This window comes from Pteronotus mesoamericanus, unplaced genomic scaffold, assembly GCF_021234165.1.
Source record: "Pteronotus mesoamericanus isolate MK-2021 breed Mesoamerican mustached bat unplaced genomic scaffold, CSHL_Meso_final scaffold_125, whole genome shotgun sequence".
NCBI classification, from domain to species: domain Eukaryota; kingdom Metazoa; phylum Chordata; class Mammalia; order Chiroptera; family Mormoopidae; genus Pteronotus; species Pteronotus mesoamericanus.
The window spans coordinates 3,688,592-3,712,463 of NW_026555304.1; the positions used below are offsets into that span (position 1 = coordinate 3,688,592).

The 23,872-nt window shown below is 45.5% G+C and overlaps 1 protein-coding gene across 3 annotated transcripts in view; it reads right to left on the minus strand.

Moving 5' to 3' along the window:
- IPPK (inositol-pentakisphosphate 2-kinase) overlaps positions 1-23,010 on the minus strand; it is a 54,263-nt gene extending 31,253 nt beyond the window's left edge. The window contains exons 1-6 of one of the 3 annotated variants that reach the window (XM_054588009.1): positions 22,688-23,010; positions 14,166-14,213; positions 11,979-12,074; positions 7,712-7,778; positions 5,631-5,752; positions 4,171-4,260 (exon numbers count right to left, since the gene is read on the minus strand). In XM_054588009.1, coding sequence (XP_054443984.1) covers positions 4,171-4,260; positions 5,631-5,752; positions 7,712-7,778; positions 11,979-12,074; positions 14,166-14,213; positions 22,688-22,768 — 504 coding nt within the window. In that variant the 5' untranslated portion in view covers positions 22,769-23,010. Of the gene's footprint in view, positions 1-4,170; positions 4,261-5,630; positions 5,753-7,711; positions 7,779-11,978; positions 12,075-14,165; positions 14,214-20,858; positions 20,929-22,687 lie in introns of those variants that run through there. The other 2 variants (XM_054588011.1, XM_054588010.1) reach the window with 2 other exon arrangements.
- Between the last annotated feature and the right edge of the window lie 862 nt (positions 23,011-23,872).

The following is a 23,872-nucleotide window of genomic DNA, read 5'->3' on the forward strand; positions in this document are numbered from 1 at the left end:
CTGCTGGGTCAGTTCTGTGATGTTCTGATTCCTGGAGAACAACCTATGGCTTACTCCTCCAGCTTCCCAATGAGTCTCTAAACACTCAATTTCCTGTATTAAACTTTTTTGCTTAGAATACCTAGAATTGTTTCTATTTTCTATTGAACACTAAAAAATATACAAGATAAGGTTGTCAGACCAATGACGACCAAGATTGCATTTTTTTCAGATTGACTGGGTCTTAAGTGTAAATAAGCCACGTAAAAGAAAGTCTAACCCCTGCCTTGGCTTTGGGGAGTTGGACCAGTAATTGCGCCAATAGAAGGGAACAGAAGAAATGCTTCAGAAGAGCTGAGTCAGAAGTTGGCCACACAGAAGAGTTACTAGAGTTGGCATTCTATCTCCACTCTATTCCCTGCTGTCCACCAGAACTTCAGCAGCTGACTACAGTCTAAGAGGAGCTGTTAACATTACATCTGTCACTAGCTACAGCCACCTTAAGAAAGGAAATACCCCAACGGTGAAAGTATCCTGCACTAGGATGAGGCGGGGGCAGTGAGTAGATGCCACTTCTGTTGTTGTGCATGATACCTAAGAAATGAGCCTCGTTAAAAAAAAAAAAAAAGAAAGAAATCAATATGCAAAAACTGTGTTTCTTAGCTCACACTCATTAGGATGACTACTATGAAAAACATAAAACAAGTCTTGGTGAGGATATGGGAAAATTGAAACTCTTGTGCACTGTGATAGAAATGTAAAATGGTGCAGCCACTGTGGACAAGAAAATGGTGGCTCCTCATAATGAAAAACAGAACTACAATATGATCTAGCAATTCTACTTCTGGGTATATTCTCAGAAAAACTAAAAGAGCTATTTGTATAGTCATCTTCATAGCAGCATTATTCACAACAGCCAAAAGGTGGAAGCAGCCCAAGTTCAATTCATCCTTCAAAAAGGAATCTTGACACATTATATACAGCATGGATGAACCTTGGGGACATTATGCTAAGTGAAAATGAGCTAGTCACAACAGGGCTAATACTGTACGATTCCATATATATGAGGTACCAACAATAGTAAAATTCATAGAGGGAACAACTACAATGGTGGTTCCCTTGGACTGTGTACAGAGTTTCAGTTTTGCAAGATGAAAAAGTTCTAGAAATGGATGATGGTGATTGTTGCGCCACAATGTAAATGTACTTAATGCCAGTGACCTGAAATGGTTAAGATGGTGAATTTTATGTTTTGTGTATTTCACCACAACTAAAAATATATATATTTTAGAGCCCTGGCCAGGTAGTTTCAGTTGTTTAGAGCCCTGTCCCAATTCTCAAAGGTTGTGGGATCAATCCCCAATCAGGGCATATACACAGGACAACCAATGAGAGCATAAATAAGTGGAACAAGAAATTGATGTCTCTCTCAAATTAATAAAAAAATTCTTGAAAAAATAAAAATATATAAATTTTAAAAATCAACTGCATTGCTATGCAATAAATCTGAAAATGAAATAAAAGAAAATTTCATGTACAATAGCATCCAAAAAAATAAAATACTGAGGAATAAATTTAACAAAAGAAGTATAAGACCTATACACTGAAAACTACAATATAAAACATCAGTGAAAGAAATTAAAGACCTAAATAAATGGAAAATGACCTGTTGTTCCCAGTGTATTAATACTGTTAAGATAGCAATACCTCCCAAATTGACCTACAATTCAATGCAATCCCTATCAAAAATCCCTGCTGACTTCTTTGAGGAAATGGAGAAGCTAAAGGCAACTGACTGGAAAGGTGGAAATAAAACTCTCAATTCACAAATGACATGATCCAATATATAGAAAATTCCAAAGAATCTACAAAAAAGCTACTACAGCTAATAAGAAATTCAGCAAGGGTGCAGGGTACAAGATCAACACACAAAAAATTAGCTGTGTTTCTATACACTAGTAATGAACACTACAGAAAGGAAATTAAGGAAACGATTCCACTTATAATCACATCTGCAATATTAGAAAACAATAAAATACCTAGAAATAAACTTAACCAAAGTGGTGAGAGACTTGTGCAGTGAAAACTACAAAACATTGCTAGAAGAAATTAAAGAAAAATCTTAAGAGATTGACAGCCTGTGTTCATGGATTACAAGACAATATTGTTAAGATGGCAATCCTACTCAAAGTGATCTACAGATTCCTGCAATTTCTGTCAAAGTTCCAAGTTATGCTTTCCAAAAAGGAAATATCCAATCCTCAAATTCATAGGTACCATGTTTTGTCACTGATAATGCACACTTTTTTTGCCCAAATTTTTAGGGAAAAATAAGGATACACATACACGGGTAGTGCCTGAAATACCTTGTATCTGTTCTTGTATTTTGTAATTATTTGTAACAGAAAATTTCTTGTACCATAGTATGTTCAAAAATAAATGCTAAAATTCCTTTAAAATACAAACACCAAGCATCTAAATATAAATACATAAAAAATTGAATTAAAAAATTAAAACAAAAGATTTTTTCCCTGAAAGTTTGGGCCAAAAACGTGGGTGCACATTATACCCGGCAAAAATATGGTAATTGTATAGGGCACCCAAATAGCCTAAACAATACTGAAAATGAACAAAGCCAGAGGACTAACACTTACTGAATTCAAAACTTACTACAAAGCTACAGCAATCAAGAGAGTATAGTATTGGTATAAGAAAAAATATATAGAACAATAAAATAGAATAGAGAGCCCAGAGATAATTCATCACATATATGTCCAAAACATTTTTGATAAGGGTAACAAGTCCACTCAATGGAGAAAGAATAGTCTTTTAAATGAATGGTGCTGGAAAAACTGAACATACACTTACCTAAGACCGTATACAAAAACTAACTCAAAATGGATCAAAGACATAAACATAAGAGCTAAAACTATAAAACTCTTAAAAGAACACATATCCCCTTCATGACCTTGGATTAGGCAACGATTTTTTTAGATATGACACCAAAAGCAAAGGCAACAAAAGTCAGTAGACAAATTGGACTTTATCAAAAGTAAAAACTTTGTGCCTCAAAGAACACTATCATCAAAGTAAAAAGGCAACATACAGAAGAGGAAAAAATATTTGCAAACCACATATCTGATAAGAGATTAATATCCAGAATGTATATAGGATACATAAAACTCTACAACAGAAAAACAAACCAATTCAAAATGGGCAAAGCATTTTAATAGACATTTCTCCAAAAAAGATACTCAAATGGCACAAGAAGCATATGAAAAGATGCTTCAACATCACGGTTAGAGAAATGCAAATGAAAACCACAATAAGATACCACTGCACACTCATTAGGATGTCTATAGCCACAAACAGGGTAACAACAAGGGTTGGCAAAGATGTGGAGAAATCAGAACACTCATACAATTGCCGGAGGGGATACAAAATAGTGCAACAGCTGAGGAAAACAATTTGATGTTTTCTCAAAAAGTTAAACACAGACCTTCCCTAGAACCCAGTAATTCCACTCCAAGGAATCTACCCAAGAGAACTGAAAACAGGGATTCAAACAAATACATGTATACACGTTTATAGCAACATTATTCACAACCAAAAGGCGGAAACAACCCATGTATTCATCAATAGATGAATGGATGAACAAAATGTTCCCATACAATGGAATATTAATCAGCCATAAAAGGAATAAAGTGCTGATATACACTACAACACATGGATGAACCTCAACATGATTATACTGAAAGAAGACAGTAAGGCCACATATTGTATGATTTCATTTATATGAAATGTCCAGAACAGGTAAATCCAGACAGACAGGTGGTTGACAGGGGCTGGCAGTATAGGGGATTGCAAAGTGAACGCTCCCGGGGACAAAATTTCTTTTCGAAGTGATGAAAGTGTTCTGGAATTAGTGGTGGTGACAGTTGCACAACTTTGTGAATATACTAAATTATACACTTTAAAAGGGTGAATCTTAGGGTAAGTAAGTGAATCTTATCCCAATTTAAAATAAAACAAAACAAAAAGGTGAACATGAAGCGCTTGTGAAATAAAAAAATAATAATGAATATCTACATTTTCTTTTGCTCTTTTGAAAACTCTAGGTGGTCACACCTCAGGCCCAACCACCCTCCATAGCTCTGCAGGGAGGGACTTGGCCTGGTTGGTTCTCCTCACCTTGAGGTGCTGGTGCATGCAGTAACGGCAAACCTTATGTTTCATCTCATGAGTAACATTACTGGAGAAAGGAATAAACCCACATTTTGGCTGCAAAACAAAGAAGAAAAACTGCTTAAGGAGAAACCACATACCTTTAAATAGACATATAACTAACTACAAGACAACAATGAGGAGTAGCAGCAAATGTTAGATAAAAACATCCCCCAAGTTGCTTTTCTCTCCAGCCCCCCAAGGAAACTGATGCTTCCCTCCTCACATTGTATAAACATCTCTCTGCTGCTAGAGAGTCAGAATTCTCACTGGGAAAACATGGTTCCTCTATTGCTAGACTGAAAAGTACAACAGAGAGTTGCTTTGTGTTTTCCAGACAGAAGGAGACTGGAAAGACTCTGGGAGTGCAGATTCACCCCGCACTCCTAGCTCTAAGAAGCAGAACTCTTGTTCCCTCTGATAAGAATTTGTGATTGGGAATGTGCCCATCAGATGGCTGCTAGGCTCACAGAATGCCTGGAACCCCAGTTGCCTTTTAAAAGCCACAGTTTCTGGGTATGTATGATACATGAGACCTGCGCTCAGCACTGCGGCAATGAAGAATATGACACAATTGGTTGTGATGCCTAAGACACTCATGCTCTGGTTGGGGAAACAGATCATTAGGCCCCACTGAGCACACAGGTTGCTCAGAGCCAAGGGTGTGACCCAGAAATCACCACCACAAAGATCTGGATGAAGGAGACAAACAATGGCCTGGGACATCTGGGATGCTTCCTGAGGAAGACTTGAGCAGTCACACTGGTCACTGCACAGCAGAGCTGAAGCTGGGGCCTGGCCCTTATCCAGCAATCACTTCCCTCCATTAGAATAGTGATGCCCTTTGTCACCCCGACTCAGGACTCCTGGACACGGCAAACCAGGGCCCTGAGAGTCACATAGGTTCCTGTGCCTCTGGGGAGGGTCTCTACTGAGCAGGACAGAAGCAAAGGAAGAGAGTGCCACCCAGTCTAAAGGGCAACCCTCAAGCTGGCCCCATGGAATACAGCATTCGGTGTCACCACACTGCAAAGAGCGCATGGCAGGGAAGGTCAGGGTAGCCTAGTGAGCTGCACCCTCCAAACAAAACAGGGAGGGTGGAACCCTGGTCAGGGCTTGTCCCTAGCTGACTCCCCATCAAAGCACCTGGAACAGGCCTAAATCTGGGGATCTGGGGAGCCATGTCCCTCAGGTCTGGCCAGTGGGAGAAACCAGAGCAGAAAGGTGCAGGTGGTACACATGGAAGGAGAAGGAAGCAAACTGAATCTCTGAGAGTTGGGGGTCCCTGAAAAGGAGCCGTGGGGCCCATTGTGAGGAACACCAGGAGCTTCCGTGGAAAAGTGCACTCTAGGCAGGTACCATGGATTTACAACCTGAACCCACCTTTCCCTTCTCCCCACATCACTTTCCCCTTGACAAAACTTCACCTTGATCTCTACACACAGAATCGGCCGATGCTCGGCAAAATGGTAGGTCTGAAGTCTGGCTAAATTGGGAAGGCACAGAGCATAACCACTGAGAGTATCCAGGTCCTTGTCACAGCGAGATTCTAGAAAACAGCAAAAAAAATACCTGAGGATCAGTGCCAGACAGAAGAAGATCCTACAATAACTTGACAAATTCCTGCTGAGGAAAGGTCAGCCTTGCCTAAAAGGGGTAGCCTTGGCCTCCACCTCTAAGCCTTGAGGTGGCCTACCTGAGGAATGTCTCGGTGCCTTTGAGTGACATGAGTGTAACACTGTGATTCATGATGGGTATGGGTCTCACAGTATCAGCTCAACCTCCAAAAGGCTGAACACTGAGGGTGGCTAGTCAGCTGTGTCTACACACCCAATTCCCAAAAAAGCCCTGACACTGAGGCTTGGGCAGCCTCCATGCTTGGCATTCCTCCATGAGTTCACACACTGTTGCTGGAAGAAGTAAGCACCATCCACACAACTCCAGTGGGAAAGGACACCTGGAAGCTCATACTGGTTTCCCTGGACCTGCCCCCAGCGCCTCTTCAATCAGCTGGTCTTAATTTCTGTCCCTTAGCTGTGGTAAACCATAACCATGAGGATAACAGTGAGTTCTATGGGTCCTTCTAGCAAACTATAAGATCCTGAAGTTGTTCTTGGGGATCCCTGAAGGTTCAATTGTCACCAGAAGTAAGGGTAGATCTGAAATGAGGGTGGTTTGGGGGACTGTCCCCCAATTCTGTGAGTCCCTTAACCCAGGAACTTAGAGACAAAGGAGGGGACAGCCTCAACCGTTGTCTTGCTGGCTCCTCCAGAGTCCTCAAACCTCACTATTTCCTTAGTACTGACTGCTAGAAGTTGTACTTGGACAGTCACAGAACATCCATGTGGCCTCCAGACCCCAGGTAGAGTTGACTCTCCTCCTTTCACACAACATGCCTGATTATGAGTCATTATTACAATGGGGGGACAGTTCTTACTACTGTTAAGTAGTACAAATTTCACTGCTAATTATAAAATAAAATAATGATATTGAGCAGCATTATAGCTGGGTGGCAGAACCCTAGACAAGTCTCAGTCTGCCTTAGTCTGGCTGAGGACAACGGAGCCAAGACACAGTCCTGGCTTTAACATCGCTACAACATCCTTCCCCCTCATTAGCCATTTCAACACACAGAGCCCTGCTCCTCAATGCTCCTCAAACCTGTGGCTCCAAGGCATGGCGCCTTAATTTTCCTAATCAAGTAAGGAGAGAATTTTATATTGGCCAACTGCACACCTGGACTGCCTGGCTGTGCTTTAGGAGGTGCACATCCATCCTCAATAACATGGGCTTCACATTTTTGTGTGAAAGGAAAGGTTTTGACATGGTTACTGGCATTACAGCCACGACCAAGTATGAGGAAGGTACGTGACGTGATAGGGGAGGCATATGAGGTAATGGGAGAGGTACACAAGGTGGGGAAAGGTATGTGAGGTGACAGGGGGAGGGTATGCAAGGTGAAGTGGTGAAGATACTCAATGCATGGGGGAAGTATGTGAGAAGTACAGGAGATGTGGGAAATACATGAGACGAGAGGGCAGGCACTGCCCACAAAACTCGCATCTCCTGTGTTCTCCCAGGGGGATCAGCATGCTGGGTGGATCCCAGCTCTGGGAGAAGGTCCTCTAGCTGCAGACCTGCTAGGGCCTGGCCCATCCTCTGTGGTTTGGGTCTACCTCAGTTTTCTTTTTGACTCCTCCAGGCCTCCCTATATAGCCCACTGTCTCTACCCTAAGTCTCCCCTAACTCCTTCAGCTTCTTCTCTCTCCCAAATGCATTATCTGTTTTTATTAATTAGTTCTTGGTCGTATATTCTCTGTTGTGACCTGGGTATCTGATGCCCAGGATTGTATTCATGAGCTCTTGAGATTTCTACCCCTGATAATCATGTTTCTGGCAAAAGAACTGCCAAAAACGGCATCTATCTAACAAGAGTAATAATGTCAAACACTTTTCAAATGGGATATTTTAAATTACAAAATAAAATTTATAAGTTAGAAACCCTTACCTGGTCTTTCAGACTGTATCTTTAAACAAAGCTGTTTCACAAAATCTAAAGGCAGCTGAACGACTTCCTGTAAGGATAAATACAAAATACTCAGCTTGGCTGTAAAACAGTGTGAATGTACTTAATGCCACAGACTCGCATAATTAAAGATGGTTAAAATGGTACACTTTATGTTATGCATATTTTAGCACATTAAAACAAAGTAGTCAGATGTGGGCCTTGGGTATAAAGATGCTCTTCTATTTTAAGGACATGTCCAGATGAAACAGAGACACTAATGTTTTTCATGCATTCAAAGCAGCTGGTGCCTATGCTGGTGGTGATCAGCAGCATGCCTCACATCACCCACAGTCAGTCTCCACAAAGCACCTCCTCCATCCTCACTGAGACCTTGTCTCTGTCCTCCTGGTGTCTGTGGACTGCAAAGCAGGGCCTGAGGCAGTTCTCTGCCAGCGTAAACATTCCTCACTAGCTATCTCCACAGACAACCTGAGGCTTCTCACCCTCCCACCGGAGAAACAGCTCAAGGGAAAGGGTCTGATCCCATATTAACCTCCAGGTTGAGACTTCCTGTGTGCTCACTAGCCACAGGACTCAAGGTGGCCCAATATGCAGTGCACCTGGGTGAAAAACAAAGAGCAACTTCTCTCTGCTTTGCTGTCTCTTTGCAATTTCCTGGAGCTTTTATTCCATGTTGCTCACCATCTTCATCGTGTTTCCAGGGTGGCAGATTTCTGACTTCTGAAGAAGTCCCAACAGGGCACAAGAGACCAGCCTAGAATGTGAACACCAAGACCCTAAATGCTGACACACCACGCCTTCTCCATCCTACCCTATCCCACCTGTGCATCAGCACCAGCTAGTGGCTGACCTGCCCTCGAGCCTGAGGCCATCCTATTATTTGGGCATGCTTCTGCAGTCAGTCCTGGTTCCAGTCAATCGTTTACTTCCCAGTCTGCCGTGCCAACTTAACTCATGATTTTGTCACTTACCTACACATGCTATAAACTGATATAAAGTGAGATGCTAAAAATTTAGTTCTGAATTAGTAAGATGAAACAATGGAAAAGAGTGGGACTTAAAAAATTTGAAAATTCAAAACTTGGACCATCTCACAAAAGTCCAAGTTCTTACTCACACCACTTTAAAAATAAAACCAAAGGTACATAGTGGGCACATGGCAGATAAGGGATGCTATGCAGGGAAGACAAAGAACTGCACCAGTTCATCTCTCAAAGAAATGCCTAGCCCTGCACAGCTGAGAGGCAATGCAGGAAGATCAGGACAAGCACACCAGGTCACAGCAAGCACATAAACTGAGGTCTCCACATGGCAGGAGTTGTGATGCCCCCCAGCTGGGAAAGGAAGGCATGGCCCATGCTGGAATCAACAATGCAGTAACAGAAACTTGGAGAGAAGGAGACAGGATCAAGTTCAGAGTCAAAAGTGGCTCAACTACTCTGACGCAGCATCTATGAACTGCCCTGCCTAAGTCCAGTCACCAAGGTAAAAAGTAGAACTAATTCCTTAAGCAACTTTAAATTCCTGATTTTATAATGAGTTCTACTTGTGTTTTAAGTCAGAAATGTTCAGAGTAGGCATCCTTTCTAACATTTGGCTACATTTATCAATCTTTGATTCAGACTCGTAAACCATGCCACGGATGGACAGACAGCACCTACAGAACCCTGGGAAGATGGTGATCATCAGCAGGGCACTTGGCCAGCACCTGCACAAAGTATTAACTTAGGAAAAATTACAGAGAAGAGACCACAAAATTCCTCTCAGGGAAGTGTAACTTGAAAGGTGTGGCCACACCAGCTTCCCTGTTGATAAGCATCTGTCCTCAAAGGGATGAAGGGATGACTGTAGAAAAGGACAAAGGGCCACCGAGACTGGAGGGGGCCTGGCTGGTAAGCAGCATTTCTACAGTCTTCTAGAAGCTCCATCAGGAGAACAGCATCCCTTCATTCATTGTGTGTGGTGGCCAGGCCATCATGTCAAGTTAAAGTGGGAAGTCAAGGCCTGACCAATGTGGCTCTGTTGGTTGGGCATCATCCTGCAAAGTGAAGGGGTTGCCAGTTAGATTCCTGGTCAGAGCACATGCCTGGGTTGTGGGTTCAGTACCCACTCGGGGCATATCCAAGAGGCAATTGACCAATGTTTCTCTCTCATATTGATGTTTCTCTCCTTCTCTTTCTCCCTCTCTTCCCCTCCCTCTAAAAATAAATAAATAAAATATTTTTAAAAAATAAAAATAAAGTGGGAAGTCAAAGCCACTCAGGGATATCCCGCCTCGGGAGCACTGGGTCTGTAAAAGTGAGGTAAACTTCTAAAATTCCATCAGTGTCTCAACTATCCCCAGTAATTAAGACACAAACACCTGCAGGCATGAAAGAAAGAGCCTCTTCCCTATTTCCTAACCTCCAGCTCACACGGAGACTGGACCAGACTAGTCACCAAACCAGTTGGGCAGGCCCAGAGGCAGTGCGGGCACAAGGGGGTGTGGTCTGTCACCCCGTCTGGGCCTTCTGCTCTTGCCACTGGGCTAGTCTATATCTTGTCCCAGGATACAGAGGAGGGAAATGCTCACCAGGGGTCCACTCTGCCCTACTTCTTGTCAGTGGTCAGAGAAACCAGTGGCAATTATACATGCTGATTTTGCCTGTGCATAGTCTTGTGCGGATCAGAGATGTGCTCTGTATGCCACATTCCAACTGTGCCAGGGCCTCAGTGGCAGCCCCCTGGGGACATCACGTCCACCTGGAGGAAAAGCAGGTTGTATTCACTTTGGTGTTGTCTTCATGTGGAGAAGGCATGCCAATGGGATGAATGTTCCCAGAATGTGATCTCGTGGACTCACCTCATGCCCAGAGCTCCATCTACTGTGTACAAACAGAACCAAACCTGGAACCAGGGCATGTATGCCCTGGGCCCTAGGGCAACATCCTGATGCTGCTCCCACTTGCCAGACCATCCTTAGCTAGATCCAAGCTCTTACCACTGTTCCTCACTGTAACCCTTTCAGGGGAAAGGTCTAGAGCCCCCAGTGCTGTGATGGAGAGAAATGCTCCCACTTGACCAGACCAGCACTCTCTCCTCAAGGAGGAAGCTGGTATCAGCATACCCGCATTCACTCAGACACCATCCAGGCCAAGAAGCAGGCAGCACCCATCACAGGTGGCTCAGAGACAAGGGGCTCTCACAATTCAAATGAACAGCTAAAGACCTCATTGAGTGGAGTGCCAGCACTAAGGATGGCCCGGTGACTCTAGTGCCTGTGTAGTTCCTTCCACACTGGCTAGGGCTGGCCTGTAAAGCCACCAGGATGCAGTGGAAATGACAGACACAACTCTGGGCCAGGTATCTCTCAGACTGAGTGCTTAGGGGAGCCAGGACTGAGTCTCAAGGATACTCAAAGGCCTGCAGTGAGTCTGCCTGACTGCTGCACGGCTGGGCCACGCTGGAAAGGGGTCTGAAGCCTTCAACTGAGACTGCAGCCCGGAGGGTGCCCAGCAGCACAACCCACGGTACATCCTAAGCTTGACAAAAGACCCTTCTTGGAAGATGTTTTCCTGTCAGAACCATTTAAATTCTACTTTACCAAGCAATCCTTATCCTTCAAAAAAAACTTTCCTTTGACCACCTTAATGTCACTTTTTTCAGAATGGACATAAGGTACAGTATTTGCAAAATGGAAGCAGTGCTCTATGTGTTCAAAGTGACAAACCTGCTGGTCTAAGCAGAGCTCTAATCTAAGAAAAGCAGCAAGGCCAGCAAAAGCCTAGCAGACATCCCAAGTGTGGACAACAGCAACTGTGTCTCCCTGCACTGCTCCTCCGTGAGTGTCCAAGCTGCAGACCTTGCCTGTGACAGGCACTCCTCTCAGATACCAAGACCAGAGAGAGCCAGCAGTAAAGACTATCCACATGCACAGGGACCAGGGATGCTGTCTGGACCTCACTCCAGAGCTCTCACCAAGCTGAATGTCTCCATGAGGGCAGAGTGGAGAAGAATGGGTATCCTGGCAAGTAGGGGTTTCACATGGTCTCTCTGAACCTCAGGCTTTTCAGCTAAAATACAGGAAAATACTATTCACTCTGCTACCTCTCAATGCAACAAATGAGAACAACCAAACACTTGGAAACTCTGTAATTAATATGAGGAGTTATCGTTAAGCACAAAGTTTCAAACTATAATTGAGGAGTCGGTATTATTGTACAGATCTTTCCCATGATTTTAGATTAAGTAAATAAAAATCACTTACCCCACAATGAACATAGTTCTCCCCCAAAAATTCCTTCATGACATTTTTGCCAAAGTCTACTATGTTCTGTAGGTGCTGAAATATTTCTTCCGAGGTCTGTAAAAAAGAAGCACAGGCAGGCCTTAATGATCAAGACCTCCAAGGAAAGATGGAGGAAGTAGACTCTGACACCGTCAAGAGCCCGTTACCACACAGGGCTGCCATGCCTGCAGAGAGTGGTGGCCCTGGACTTGGAAGGAGGGGAGCCTTACCACAGAGACCACTGGACCCATCGGAGCTTCTGTGCCCTTTGTCCCCCAGACCCGCTCCTGCCTTCTACCCAGGCCCATGTGGCCCACACCTGTGTCAACCTCCTACCCCACCAAGAACCCTTGTGGATCCACCAGCAGCCTATGCACACCTTCCAAGGAAATGGACTTTGAAAATATCTCCTGTCCAAAAATCACTAGATATTTAGAGTTTATTCTTCAGCCTCTAAATAGGGAATAAAATATTTTATGCCAAGTCTGATTTTCTTAAGAAGCTAACAAGCTGCGAGATTTGGGTGAGACAGGAAATCAGCCCTGTGTCCCTCCCTCTGACCTGAGGCAACAAGCCCAAAGGGTCTATCACAAGTCTCTGTAAGGGGCAAGAAGGCTCTTCTCATCACACGCAGGTCAGGTGCCTGACACACAGCTTGAGCTCTACAAAGGTCCTGTACTGAGCTGCCATCTGTACCTGTTACAGGTGCAGACCACAGCCTGCATCCTGGGGCACATACAGTGAGACTGCATGAGAAGGAGGCCTAACAGTAAAGCCTAGAATACACCCAGTGGCTCCATACAGCTGTGTCCTCTGAGCTTCTGACAAAAAGCTCTTCTTGGAGACAGAATTACCACATGATTCTCCACCAGTAATGCAGCTGGTATCACACCATGCCATTTACATAATAAATAAAGGCAGATTGTTGCCTTGGAAGACAATGCCTCAATAAATTGAAACAGGAAAAGCTGAGGGAGGCATCTAGGGAAGACTGGCCCTTCTCTGAGTCTGGGCTCTACAGATGCTGTGTGGGGGCTAGAGGCAGCCTCCCAGATGGTTCTAGTTTCCACTTGGATTCCACAGAAACACAACACCCTGCACAGTTCTCTTCAGCAGCTGAGAAGGGGCAGCCCTCCACTTGTGCTCTCTCATCTTTTGCCATCCTTCCCTGCACTGACCAAACCATCCCCAGATCTCATGGCAGCACTCTCCTTGCTTTCTCCCACAGATCCTTCTTTTCTTTCTATGTGACTAACTCCTAAGTGTGCCCTTCACTTCCACTACTGGCCACCACCAGTGCCCATAAGCAATCACCTCCCCTCCCTTTCTGGTTGTCTCTCCCTAACTCAAATGAAACAGTGATGTGCCTCTCCTATACCCTGATCTTCTGCCCAATTTCCACTCACCACCCAACCACCCCTGCCCCATCCCCACTATGAGGGCTGTGACCACCCCCGCAAACCCCATTCCTGCCTTTGCTCCCTTTTTAAGATAAAAGACTGTGCTGTGGCACAGAGCTCACACCCACTTCTTGTTCTTCCCTCACTCCCTCCAGGACCACAAAAAAGGAAGGGCTCCAGAAGGCTCTCCTTATTGACCCCTGCAACCACTGAGACTTAGATAAATACTACAGTGACATCCCACTCCAGGGAGACAGGCACTGCAACTCAGTGGTCAGCCAGTGTGCTACAGAACAGCAACAGCTTTCAGAGGGTGTCACAGTACTTGGCTTGGATGACTCAGCAAATAGAAACCAATGCTCCATCTGAACTGCCTGTTATGACTTGTAACACTGTCTACCAGGCAGCACCACAGGCGTTATTTTCATATATACAATTCCAAAAGGTAACAGGGTATAAGGAAATCACCACAGGAAAGCTGAGACCTGGTCCTGGGGGTCCTGGCCAACCAGAAGGACTCTTGGAACTGAACAGGGTGACTCCCAGCTCATAACTCTAGGACTCACCATAGCAACCCAGAGTGATCCCAGCAAGTCAAAGCACTGGGTCCTGCAGGACTCAGGGACACACCACTTTCTGCACTGAATGCTTGTGTCATATTTAAATTTCTATAGTTAGCATTGATGTTTCTACATCAGAAATAAAATTAAAGTTTTCTTAAGTAAAATTGTTTCAATGACTGGGTGTCAAAACGCACAGTTCTTACCTTCTTCCTGTTGGGAGGAAACTTCAGAAAACGCAGTACCACACAACGCTATTGGAAAATAAAACAGTCTGATTAGTACCAGCCCAAAGCTCAGGGAGAAGGGTGGATGGCTGTGGAGAAGGGAATGAGGCAGCTCAGGGATTACAAACTCCATAGATAGCCCATTGGCCTGGAATACTCTCTGTCTCCATAGAGAGGCCCAGCACTGTGTCACATGCCAGAAGACACATTGGGGCCACAGGGCAATGAGGAAAATCTGTGCCCTCTGACCTAGCATTCCCTGGAATTTATCTTAAGGGAATAATTAAGAATATGCAAAAGATTTTAGCTACTCATATAAAAGTACTGTTTATAATTCTAAATAAAATGTAAACAACTTAAATGTCCATCAATAGTGAGATGGTTAAATACAGGGGGGCACATTCCAGACCATGGAATACTATGCTGTCTGACAAGACAACAGGAAGCTCTGTATTTACAGATACAGATGAAAAAAGTCACAGAAGAGGGATTATACAATGAGCTCATTTTTATAAATATATAATTACGTATGTGTATATGTATTTGTGTATATGTGTGTGAGTGAATATATATGCATATAGCATTATGTATGTGTGTGTGCATGTGTGTGTGTGAGATGAGGCCTCTCCAGAAAAAGTCCAGCCTTTGTTAATATAATGAGAATGGTTTGTGTGATATCAATGTAACCTGTCAGCCAAGGAAAGTGGACTGGAATGCACACGCGTGAACAACAGCATCTTCACTGTACTAGTCAGTGGGGGCAGTAGACACCAATGAGTGAGCACATGTACTCTGTGGCCATCACATTCAAAATGACTGAACAAGTAGAGCAACGAATCTGCATGAAACTTTGCATTAAGCTTACACATTCCTCTGTGGAAACTATTCTGATGATTCAGAAGGCCACAACTATGGGCAACTGGTGATTCGCAGCTTCATCACAACAATGTGCCCTCTCATGTATCATATCCCATGCAGATTTTTTTGGCAGAGTGTCAAATCACCAAGGTGACTCAGCCCCACTACAGCCCAGATTTGGTGGCCTGCGACTTCTGGGTTTTCCCAAAACTAACATCACCTTTGAAAGGGAAGAGATTTCAGACTGTCAATGAGATTCTGGAAAATACAATAGGGCAGTTGACTGTAACTGGGAGAACTGTGTGAGGTCCCAGGGTACCTACTTTGAAGGGGATTGCGGCATCACTGTCCTATGTATAATGTTTCTTGAATCTTGTATCTTCTTCAATAAACGTCCCTATGTTTTATATTACATGGCGGGGTACCTTCTGGACAGACCTTGTATTTAGAAGAGTAATTACAGGTACAATTCTATTTATGTGATATTCAAAAACAGGTGAGACAAAGTTGGTGACCACCCCTAAGGTAGGTGAGAAAGTCCCTGAGAAAGGTTATAGAAGGGGCTGGTTATGGGATTATGGATCCATGTACTTTTGTAATAATTAAACTACAGATGCACTAATAATTTAGCACTTTTTTGTAGGCTTGTTACATTTCATTCTTAAAAGTATGTAAAATAAAAATGTTTAAATATAGTACTTGTACTCTCCATTTGTATAAGATATTTGAAAGCACTTCAGCACAGGTAACAGCATCTCCAGGTAGAACTGGGATAACAATTTTTTTAAAGCATTTATTTATTTATCTTTCGGGGATTTTTAAAGAGACACATATATTCTAGAAAGAGAGGGAGAGAAAGAGATAGAGAAACATCCATGTGAGAGAGAAACACTGGTCAGCTGCCTCCAAATGGGCCCCAATCAGGGGCCAAACTCACAACCCAAGCAGGTGACCTGACCGAGAATTGAACCCGTAACCTTTCAGTGCATTGGATGATGCTGCAACCACCTGAGCCATACCAGCCAGGGCAACAATTTCTTTTTTTTAAGTTCTGCTTACTTGGGTTTCCCAATTTTTATAATTTCATATAATATACAAGAATGAAAAAAATAACTTTTTAAACAAATACAGCCTTTAAGGTTGTCATTCTCCAAGGAAATAACCTGGAGATGCTGTGGAGCCTCAGTAACCAGGCAGACTTACTCCATTTGGATGACTTTGGAAACCAGTCCAGCACACACTAAATGTCAGCAGAGGTCTGAGGTCAGGGAGCTCAGCTGGGTCCAGAGAGAAGCCATGAGCAACAGGAGGAGGGAGACAAGGGAGTCCTGCAACCTGGGCAAGCAACTGAAGAGGCTCAGAAAGTATAGCTTTCTAAACCAAAATGTGCTTGCAAGCAAGGAATACGCCATGGAGACCAGAACCTTCTGTCCAGGTCGCAGGCCCTCTAGAACCTCCTGCCAGCTCAGAGAAAACACATGACCTCTTAAAAACCGGGACACCTATCACCTGCTTGGGCCCCAAGCCCAGACCTCAGGAAACCAAGGTCAACAGCATGCCGGTATCACTATCTCCTTCCACATTCAGGCACATGTCAATACTCAATCGTGGGCATCAATCAGCCAAGGATCATTTCCAGAGAACTACAATTCCATCAGAATACAAGGAGAAACAGAAGGTAATATGCAAAAATACTAATTCGAGGCAACTTTCCAGAAACTCATTCTCCAAAAGTGCACTAACTCCACACTTGCACACCACCACTCTGTTCAAGACCTGCCAAGAAATTCTGAGTGCCACGTTGTATCTGCTTCAGGAAAACTGCTTTCTCTCCTGACATTTTTTATCATCCAAAAACTGTCACCAGAAACCACCATCCTCCCCAGGGAGCTGAGTGGCAGCCTGAGAGCTAGCCCCCACAAACACAAGCACTCAGTTGGTATGCCTGTTCTAGTAGGCAAGCACCACCTGTTCCTGATGAGGACCTGACCAGTCTGGGCTGGCAGCCCCAAGGAAATGCTGGCCATGGAGCCAGCCTCACCCATTCAGATGGACGGCAGAGAAAGGTGAGAAATCAACCTTACCAGCCCTCATTGGTAGAAAGGCACCATTAGTCCAAGGGCCACCCATAGCAGAAGGGCAAGGCTGCCTTGGCCACCCATGGGGAGATGCCCAGGAAGGAGGCAGCACTGCCCAGTAAGCACCAGGGCTCTGTCATCTCACCAGATCTTAATCAGTTGTGAAGGAAACTCCTTTCCTTTTCAAATGAATATCTGAAAGCAGATGTTTAAAATGTACCCCCTTCTTAATGTCTAGGACAAAATGCTAAGAAAGTGAAGAGAAAGGGGTGAGATTAAGAAGAGCTTAATGAGGGCTTCTGCACAGCCTGGGCTGGGCCACTCTTCTCCACAACAAGACAGGGAAGCACAGCACTCTCGTTTATACCACAAAACACTACATGAGAATCAATTATTTTAACAAGCTGAAAAAGCCACTGAATGCAGGAATGAAACGTATAAACACATACAAATTAAACAACCTCAAAATATAGAGTTAAGGGTACAACTTGCTACTTATAAAAGAAGCAGAAAGCATTCAGCACTTTGAGGGTTCCAGGTGTGGCAGGGTAGGGTTTGGGCCTGAGAGGTGCTTCTGATCCACTCTGAGAACCCATCAAGTCATCAAAACACCAAAATGTTTGCTAAAGCATGGTTCAAAATGGTTCTAAAAGCACAACCTTGAGAATGTCTGACAGCACATGATCAAGGACTCTGGCTTCCCGAGTACTCTGCAGCCCTGGAGATGTGCGTGAAGGATTTTCTACAAATTTAGGCTGCAAGGTTGAGTGAAAAGCAGAAAACAAAAACAAACACATAGGATTCTTAAGTGCCCAATGAAACTATATAATGAAAGGAAGTGCACCAGACTGTTAACAAAAATTATTTTCTTAGTGTAGGAATATTGGGTGCTTTTTACTTTCTTCTAACATCCTACATTTTCTAGAACAGAAGGACACAATAGTTGGTATTAAATAAAAATAAAAGACCACAAAACCCAACATATTAAAAGGGACACCTGCCTACCTGAAGCCAGAGAGAGGGAACCTATGGGTGGAATTAAAGGCTTCAGGGCCTCCTGGCAAAGACCAACACGAACGCCGCCCATGGCCCACGGTCACCCCTGCACTGGCAGTCTCACGGCCTCGCTGCTGCAGAACAGGCCTAACCTTCCATTAGGATGATGAAATGACCCAGAACAGGGTCCTCAGAAGGCCTCAAGGAATCAAATACCGGGCAACTTTCAAGGGAAAGGGAGAGACAAACACAACAGCAGAAGGAATGGCAAACTTGAGGTGCTGCCCTGAACATGTGAAATGGCTCAGGATGCTTCTCAGTAAGGCTACCTTCTGTAGTCACTCCACTGGCCCCATCCTGGCTGGTCTATCAGAACACGTATTACATAACACCTAGCCAAGTCACTCACTTTTGGTGACACAACCAGAAACACACTCCAGGGCTCACATTGGGATTGGTAAACAAGGGGTGACACAAGGAATGGCACAAAGGGTGGGACTTAGTGATGGGAAGGTAGCCTCAGACAAAACAGATGAGTGAGACAAGATGTATCGCAGAGGGAAGCCCAGGATGCCCCATGGAGGCCAGAAAGGAGGGCCCTTTCCTTCTCAAAGTTTTCGTAGCCCCATCTGGACTCACACCTGCTGCACAGCTGAAGCAGATGCAGACAGAACCCATGAGGTGGGGATGGGACAGTGAAGGTGTAACTCCAGGCAATATGTGGAAGGACACTCTGGGGCTGAAGCAAAAGAGAAGCTTGGGTGGTCCCTGAAGGGATGAACAATGAGACAGCCAGAGGGGAAGCAGACAATTTGTAAAGATAAACCAAAGTGCATGGAACACACAGTGAGTCTTCGAGGAGCTATCAAGGCCCTAGACACTCCCAGGCCACATGTGGACCATGCAGCAGGTATACAAACACACTCCACGTGGCAGTGGGGGATCTGGAGTTGCAGTCTTGTCCTTCTGCTGCAGATACAGAAACATTCCTTACCTTACTGATAAAGGGGGCCACTGCTGTCCTGAGTTCTGACCAAGGAGGAGGAAGGGAAGCCAATGGCACCTTGGGAGACCAGGCCTAGCCGGCAGACCCTTGCATACTAGGAAGGCAGAGCTCAGCGTTTTCCAAGGCCAGGACTGAAAACAACCAAAGGAAACTCAAGTGGGAAATAACAAATCCTAGCCATTCAACTGCAAGTGATCCTGGGAATACATAGATGGGAACTACATGCAGAGTTCTCTGATGAGATCTTACCACAAAAGAAACATCAGCTGTATCAACCTGTATGGATAATATTAAAAATCTCAAACATAGACTCAGTTACTTGTTTAAGATACTACTGGAGGCAACAAAAAGTTAAGACTCAAATAGATTGAGGAGAAAATTAAAGAAGGGAGGGGCCCAGGACTTGGTAAAAGTCTTATTTAAAAAAAACAAAAACAAAAAACCAGAACGGAACAACTCTTATTTGCTTCCAACATGTACATGATCTACAAACCAGAAATCCTTAAACTCAAGACAAGAAGGAAACAGTCAGGTGGGCCCTGACTACTGGAACCTCATATCTTCAGGACCCAGATAAACACCACAGGGCATCAAAAACACCAGGCCCACAGAATCTTAGAAAGGGTATAAAACCTGAAAGATGAGACATGAGCAGCTTCCTTCATGCTTCTGATAAGTGATCTTTGTTGGCAGGTCTTTCATATTACCTCTGTCACAACAGCTTAGAGTGATGATGGGAAGGAGCCACTGTTTGCCTTGTACCCCATGAGGGCAGCTGGAGGGCAGCTCAAGGCCTGTTGACGACTCTTTGCCTGGCCTGCCCCAAGGGAGTCCCACCACCAGAGGACACTTAGATCAAATTACAAACCAGACTTATGGTGACCTTCACAGGACAGGACACTGAACCAAGCCAACAGGACAAAGGTGAAGAAGGGTAAGTTGCAGATGTGAAAGCCATGACACCACACAGACAGATATCCTAGCAGCACCCAAAAGGGCAGCCCTAGGCTTCACTAAGCACAGCTCAGAGTGAGCAGAAGTGTGACATGGTCACCAGAACAAGTGACAGCACCTCTGCTTGCCCACAACGGAAATGCCCTTGCCCAATACCTTTCATGAAGTCAGTGCCTGGACCTCTAGGCACCCACTGGGGCACAGTGCCAAGTTGGCCAGAGCCCTGGAGCACCTCAGAGGGTCAGCACCAGAGATAAGGCCCAATACCTGGGAAAGGGTTAAACTGCACTGCCGGACCCAAGGGTGCTAAGCACCAGGTTGAGGGTATTTCAACCCGAGGGGTGGGTGATGCTGAGGGGAACAGGAACTGTCCAGGAAAAAGGGCATGACAATGTGGGAATGTAAAATTGACCCATGGAGAGGCTATGACACTCTGTGGGGACGCAGTGCTGACCTGGAGGGGGGGTGGCACTGGGGGACCCAGAAACGACCCGGGGTTGGGGGAGGTCTGGGAGGACACAGAATCGAGCTGCACTGATGGGTGTGGGAGGGCGGGGGATGCGGGCGGGGCAGGAACTTGGAAAGAGACACAGGATGCCTAAAGGCACCATGGGGGAAGTTGACAGCAACCTGCCAGGAACTTGTCTGCCATTAGGGTGTCACCATGTCCTTTCTTACTGCTCAGCCCTGAGTACACCCCCATGCTACAGCCTGGACTTAGCTCTTCCATCCCAAGGCTCCATTTTACAAGGCTCATGTTCCTCAAAGCCCCTGACTCACCAGCTTGGAAGGCTGGCTGTTTTTCATCTCATGTTCCTTCAGTGCAGACACCAGACCCCAAGACTGGCTGCCCTGAAAGCACACAGCGTTAGTCACTTTTTAGAGACCTTTCAATTTGAAAGTAAATTATGCCCTTTCAAAGAGAGTGATTGTCTCCTGATCTGGGAAAAATGTGGCAAAGCCAGCTCTCTACCTTGGAATTAAGGGCTTGGGTCTGCGGAGTCCACTTGCAGGTGAGGGAATCCTTGTGTTCAGTTGTCCACCTTCCCTCAATCCCACTCACATACACATCCTCTTCTTGGGCACAGCACAGACCTGAAAGGCTGCCTTCCAGGACTCTTGCCTCCTCCTGGTATTCACGGCCCAGGCAAAGTATAAAGCCTTCTTCATACCCAAGGGGCACAGTCCTTTCTTATTCAGTGTTTTCACTTGGTAGGAACATTTTCTTATAACCACAATAGCCCAAAAACAAAAGGAACTCTGCTGGAATGTCCTATGCTTCACCTGACCTTGAAGCACAATGGGGTGCAGCAGGCTGCACAGAGAAGAATGGCTTCAGCCTTGTCCATCATTAATTCATCTAAAGATCTTAAGCAAAGCCTATGGTCTCAGTTAAGTTTCCTGATTGTGCTAATGGGTAACCACATGCAAAGGTGTAACATAGGGGCCACCTGAGTGACTGCAATTTACCCTACAGCTGACCTAGCGCACCAAGCACTGGAATGGCACAGCAAGGCACCACCCATGGCCTGCACCATTCCGTTGGAGCTCTTGGACTGGGTCAGAGCTCTTAACCTCACTTGTTAAGTATAACTTGTCCAGCTCCTGCTCACCTCATCTTTCTAGCAATTCCACAAAGGGGGTGTTGTTACTAATACACTTTTCAGATGCAGAAGCCTGGGCCAGGCAGTGGCAGAACAGTGATTCTGCCCTGTTCTGTGAGACTCCAACTCCCATGTTCTTAACCCTTCTCCCAGCCCACTACATTCCTGTCACTTGTATCAGACTGCAGGATGTCAGAAAGATCCCGGCCTTCATAGAAATCCACAAGCTTCTCTTCCTGGAATATTCTCCATGGGAGTCCTTATAGCACTTTCTGAAATTCTCACCCTCACTTAAGAAACGGAGGAGTAAGAACAGGAGAATTAAGAAAGAGAAACTCAATTCTTCAAAACAACCTATGGGCAATACTCTATTATTATCAAGAGCAGCAGCCGCGGCATAACAGCAATTTTGGTGTCTCAGAGACCAAACTTCCTTGGTGCTGAGCGATAAAGAGCACCCCGGGCACTTCACTCCTTCCTCTAGAACTGCCAGGACCCTCCATCCCAGCGGGCGACTTTCCAGCGCAACCTTCGCCCCACAGCAGCTGGACAGCCCGAGAGGGCACGGACCACACAGAAGAACACGGTGGGAGCCTGGCGGACAAGGAACTGACCAAAGGGGTGGTGACACTAGGGTAATGCGGAATTCACTCCGGGGCGGGGGGTGACCCTGGGGCGTCGCGGAGGGGACCCGAGGGGTGGGTGATGCTGAGGGGAATAGGAACTGAACAGGAGAGAGGGCGTGACAATGTGGGGATGCAAAATTAACCCATGGAGAGACTATGACACTCTGCGGGGACGCGGTGCTGACCTGGGAGGGGGGGAGGTGACACTGGGGGACCCGGAAACGACCCGGAGTTGGGGGAGGTCTGGGAGGACGCAGAATCGAGCTGCACTGACGGGTGCGGGAGTGCGGGGGATGCGGGCGGGGCTGGAACTTGGAAAGGTGGAAAGGACTCAGGGCAGGGTGAGGGTCCCGGACCAAGCCGACCGTCCGTCGCTTACCTGAGTGTGGGCCACAACCAGGCTCTTGTTGCCTTCGCCGTGGTATCTCCATTCATTCTCGTCCATCTTCCCCTTGTCCATCCCCCAGTGCGGCCCTGGCGCCTCGTAAGGCCGCGAGCTGGGGGTCGCCAGTCCGCCTGGGCACCGGCGGCGCCGTCGTCGTCGGACGAGCGTCTGTCAGCCTCTGCCTACGCTGGACCCGGCCACCCCGGACTCGCAGGCGCTGGCCACCGGAAGCCACGCCCCCCGCAGGGCCATGGCAGAGTCGGGCAACTTCCGGGCTTGAGTCCGCTTCTCCTCCATTTACCACACCGACGGATGGGCCAACGGCCATCTTAGGTGCGGGTACAGGGTCTCTTCCGGAAGCGAGGTCCTCAAAACCAGAAGTGACGTTTCCGCCTCGGCGCCGGAAGCGCAGCAAGCCTGAGGAGCCTCCGTTTTTGGAGTGGCGGTGCGAAAAGCTGGGATTCAAGCGTACCCGTGCTGGAGGGATCCCGGTTGCCCAGAGATGAGAGACCCTACGGGGAGGCGAAACCCAGGCTCCCCGGAAGAATGAGGTCTGTGCCTGGACTCACTTTTTGCCTGTAGATTACAGTGTAGAGTGGTTACAGTACTGTTCTCTATTCTGTTCCATGGATGTTTTTTGATTTTCTGGGGTTTTTTTTCCTCCCTACCAGTTCCCCACCATCTTGATTATTGTAGCTTTATAGTAGTGTTGAAATCAATATTCTCCCTGCTTTTGTCTTCTGGAAGAGATTATAGATGATTGGTATAATCTGTTCCGTAAATGTTTGGTAAAATTTACCAGCGAACCAATCTCGGCCCAGTGCTATTTTTGGAAGGTTATTAATTTTGTGGACATAATTATTTATAATATTCTTCTATTATCCTTCTGATGTCCCGGGGATCTGAACTGATGTCCCCTTTTATTTCTTATATTAGTACTTGTCCTTTGTTTTCCTTAGCCTGGTTAGAGTATCAATTTTACTGATCTTTTCAAAGAACTAGCTTTTACTTAATTTTTTTTCCTATTGGTTTCTTATTTACAATTTTATTGATTCTGCTCTAATTTTTATTTTTTCCTCTGCTTACTTTGGATTTAGAGTGCTCTTCTTTTTTTAGTTTCCAAAAGTGGAATCTTCGATTACTGGTTTCAGGGTTCCCCCCCAAAATATATATGCACTC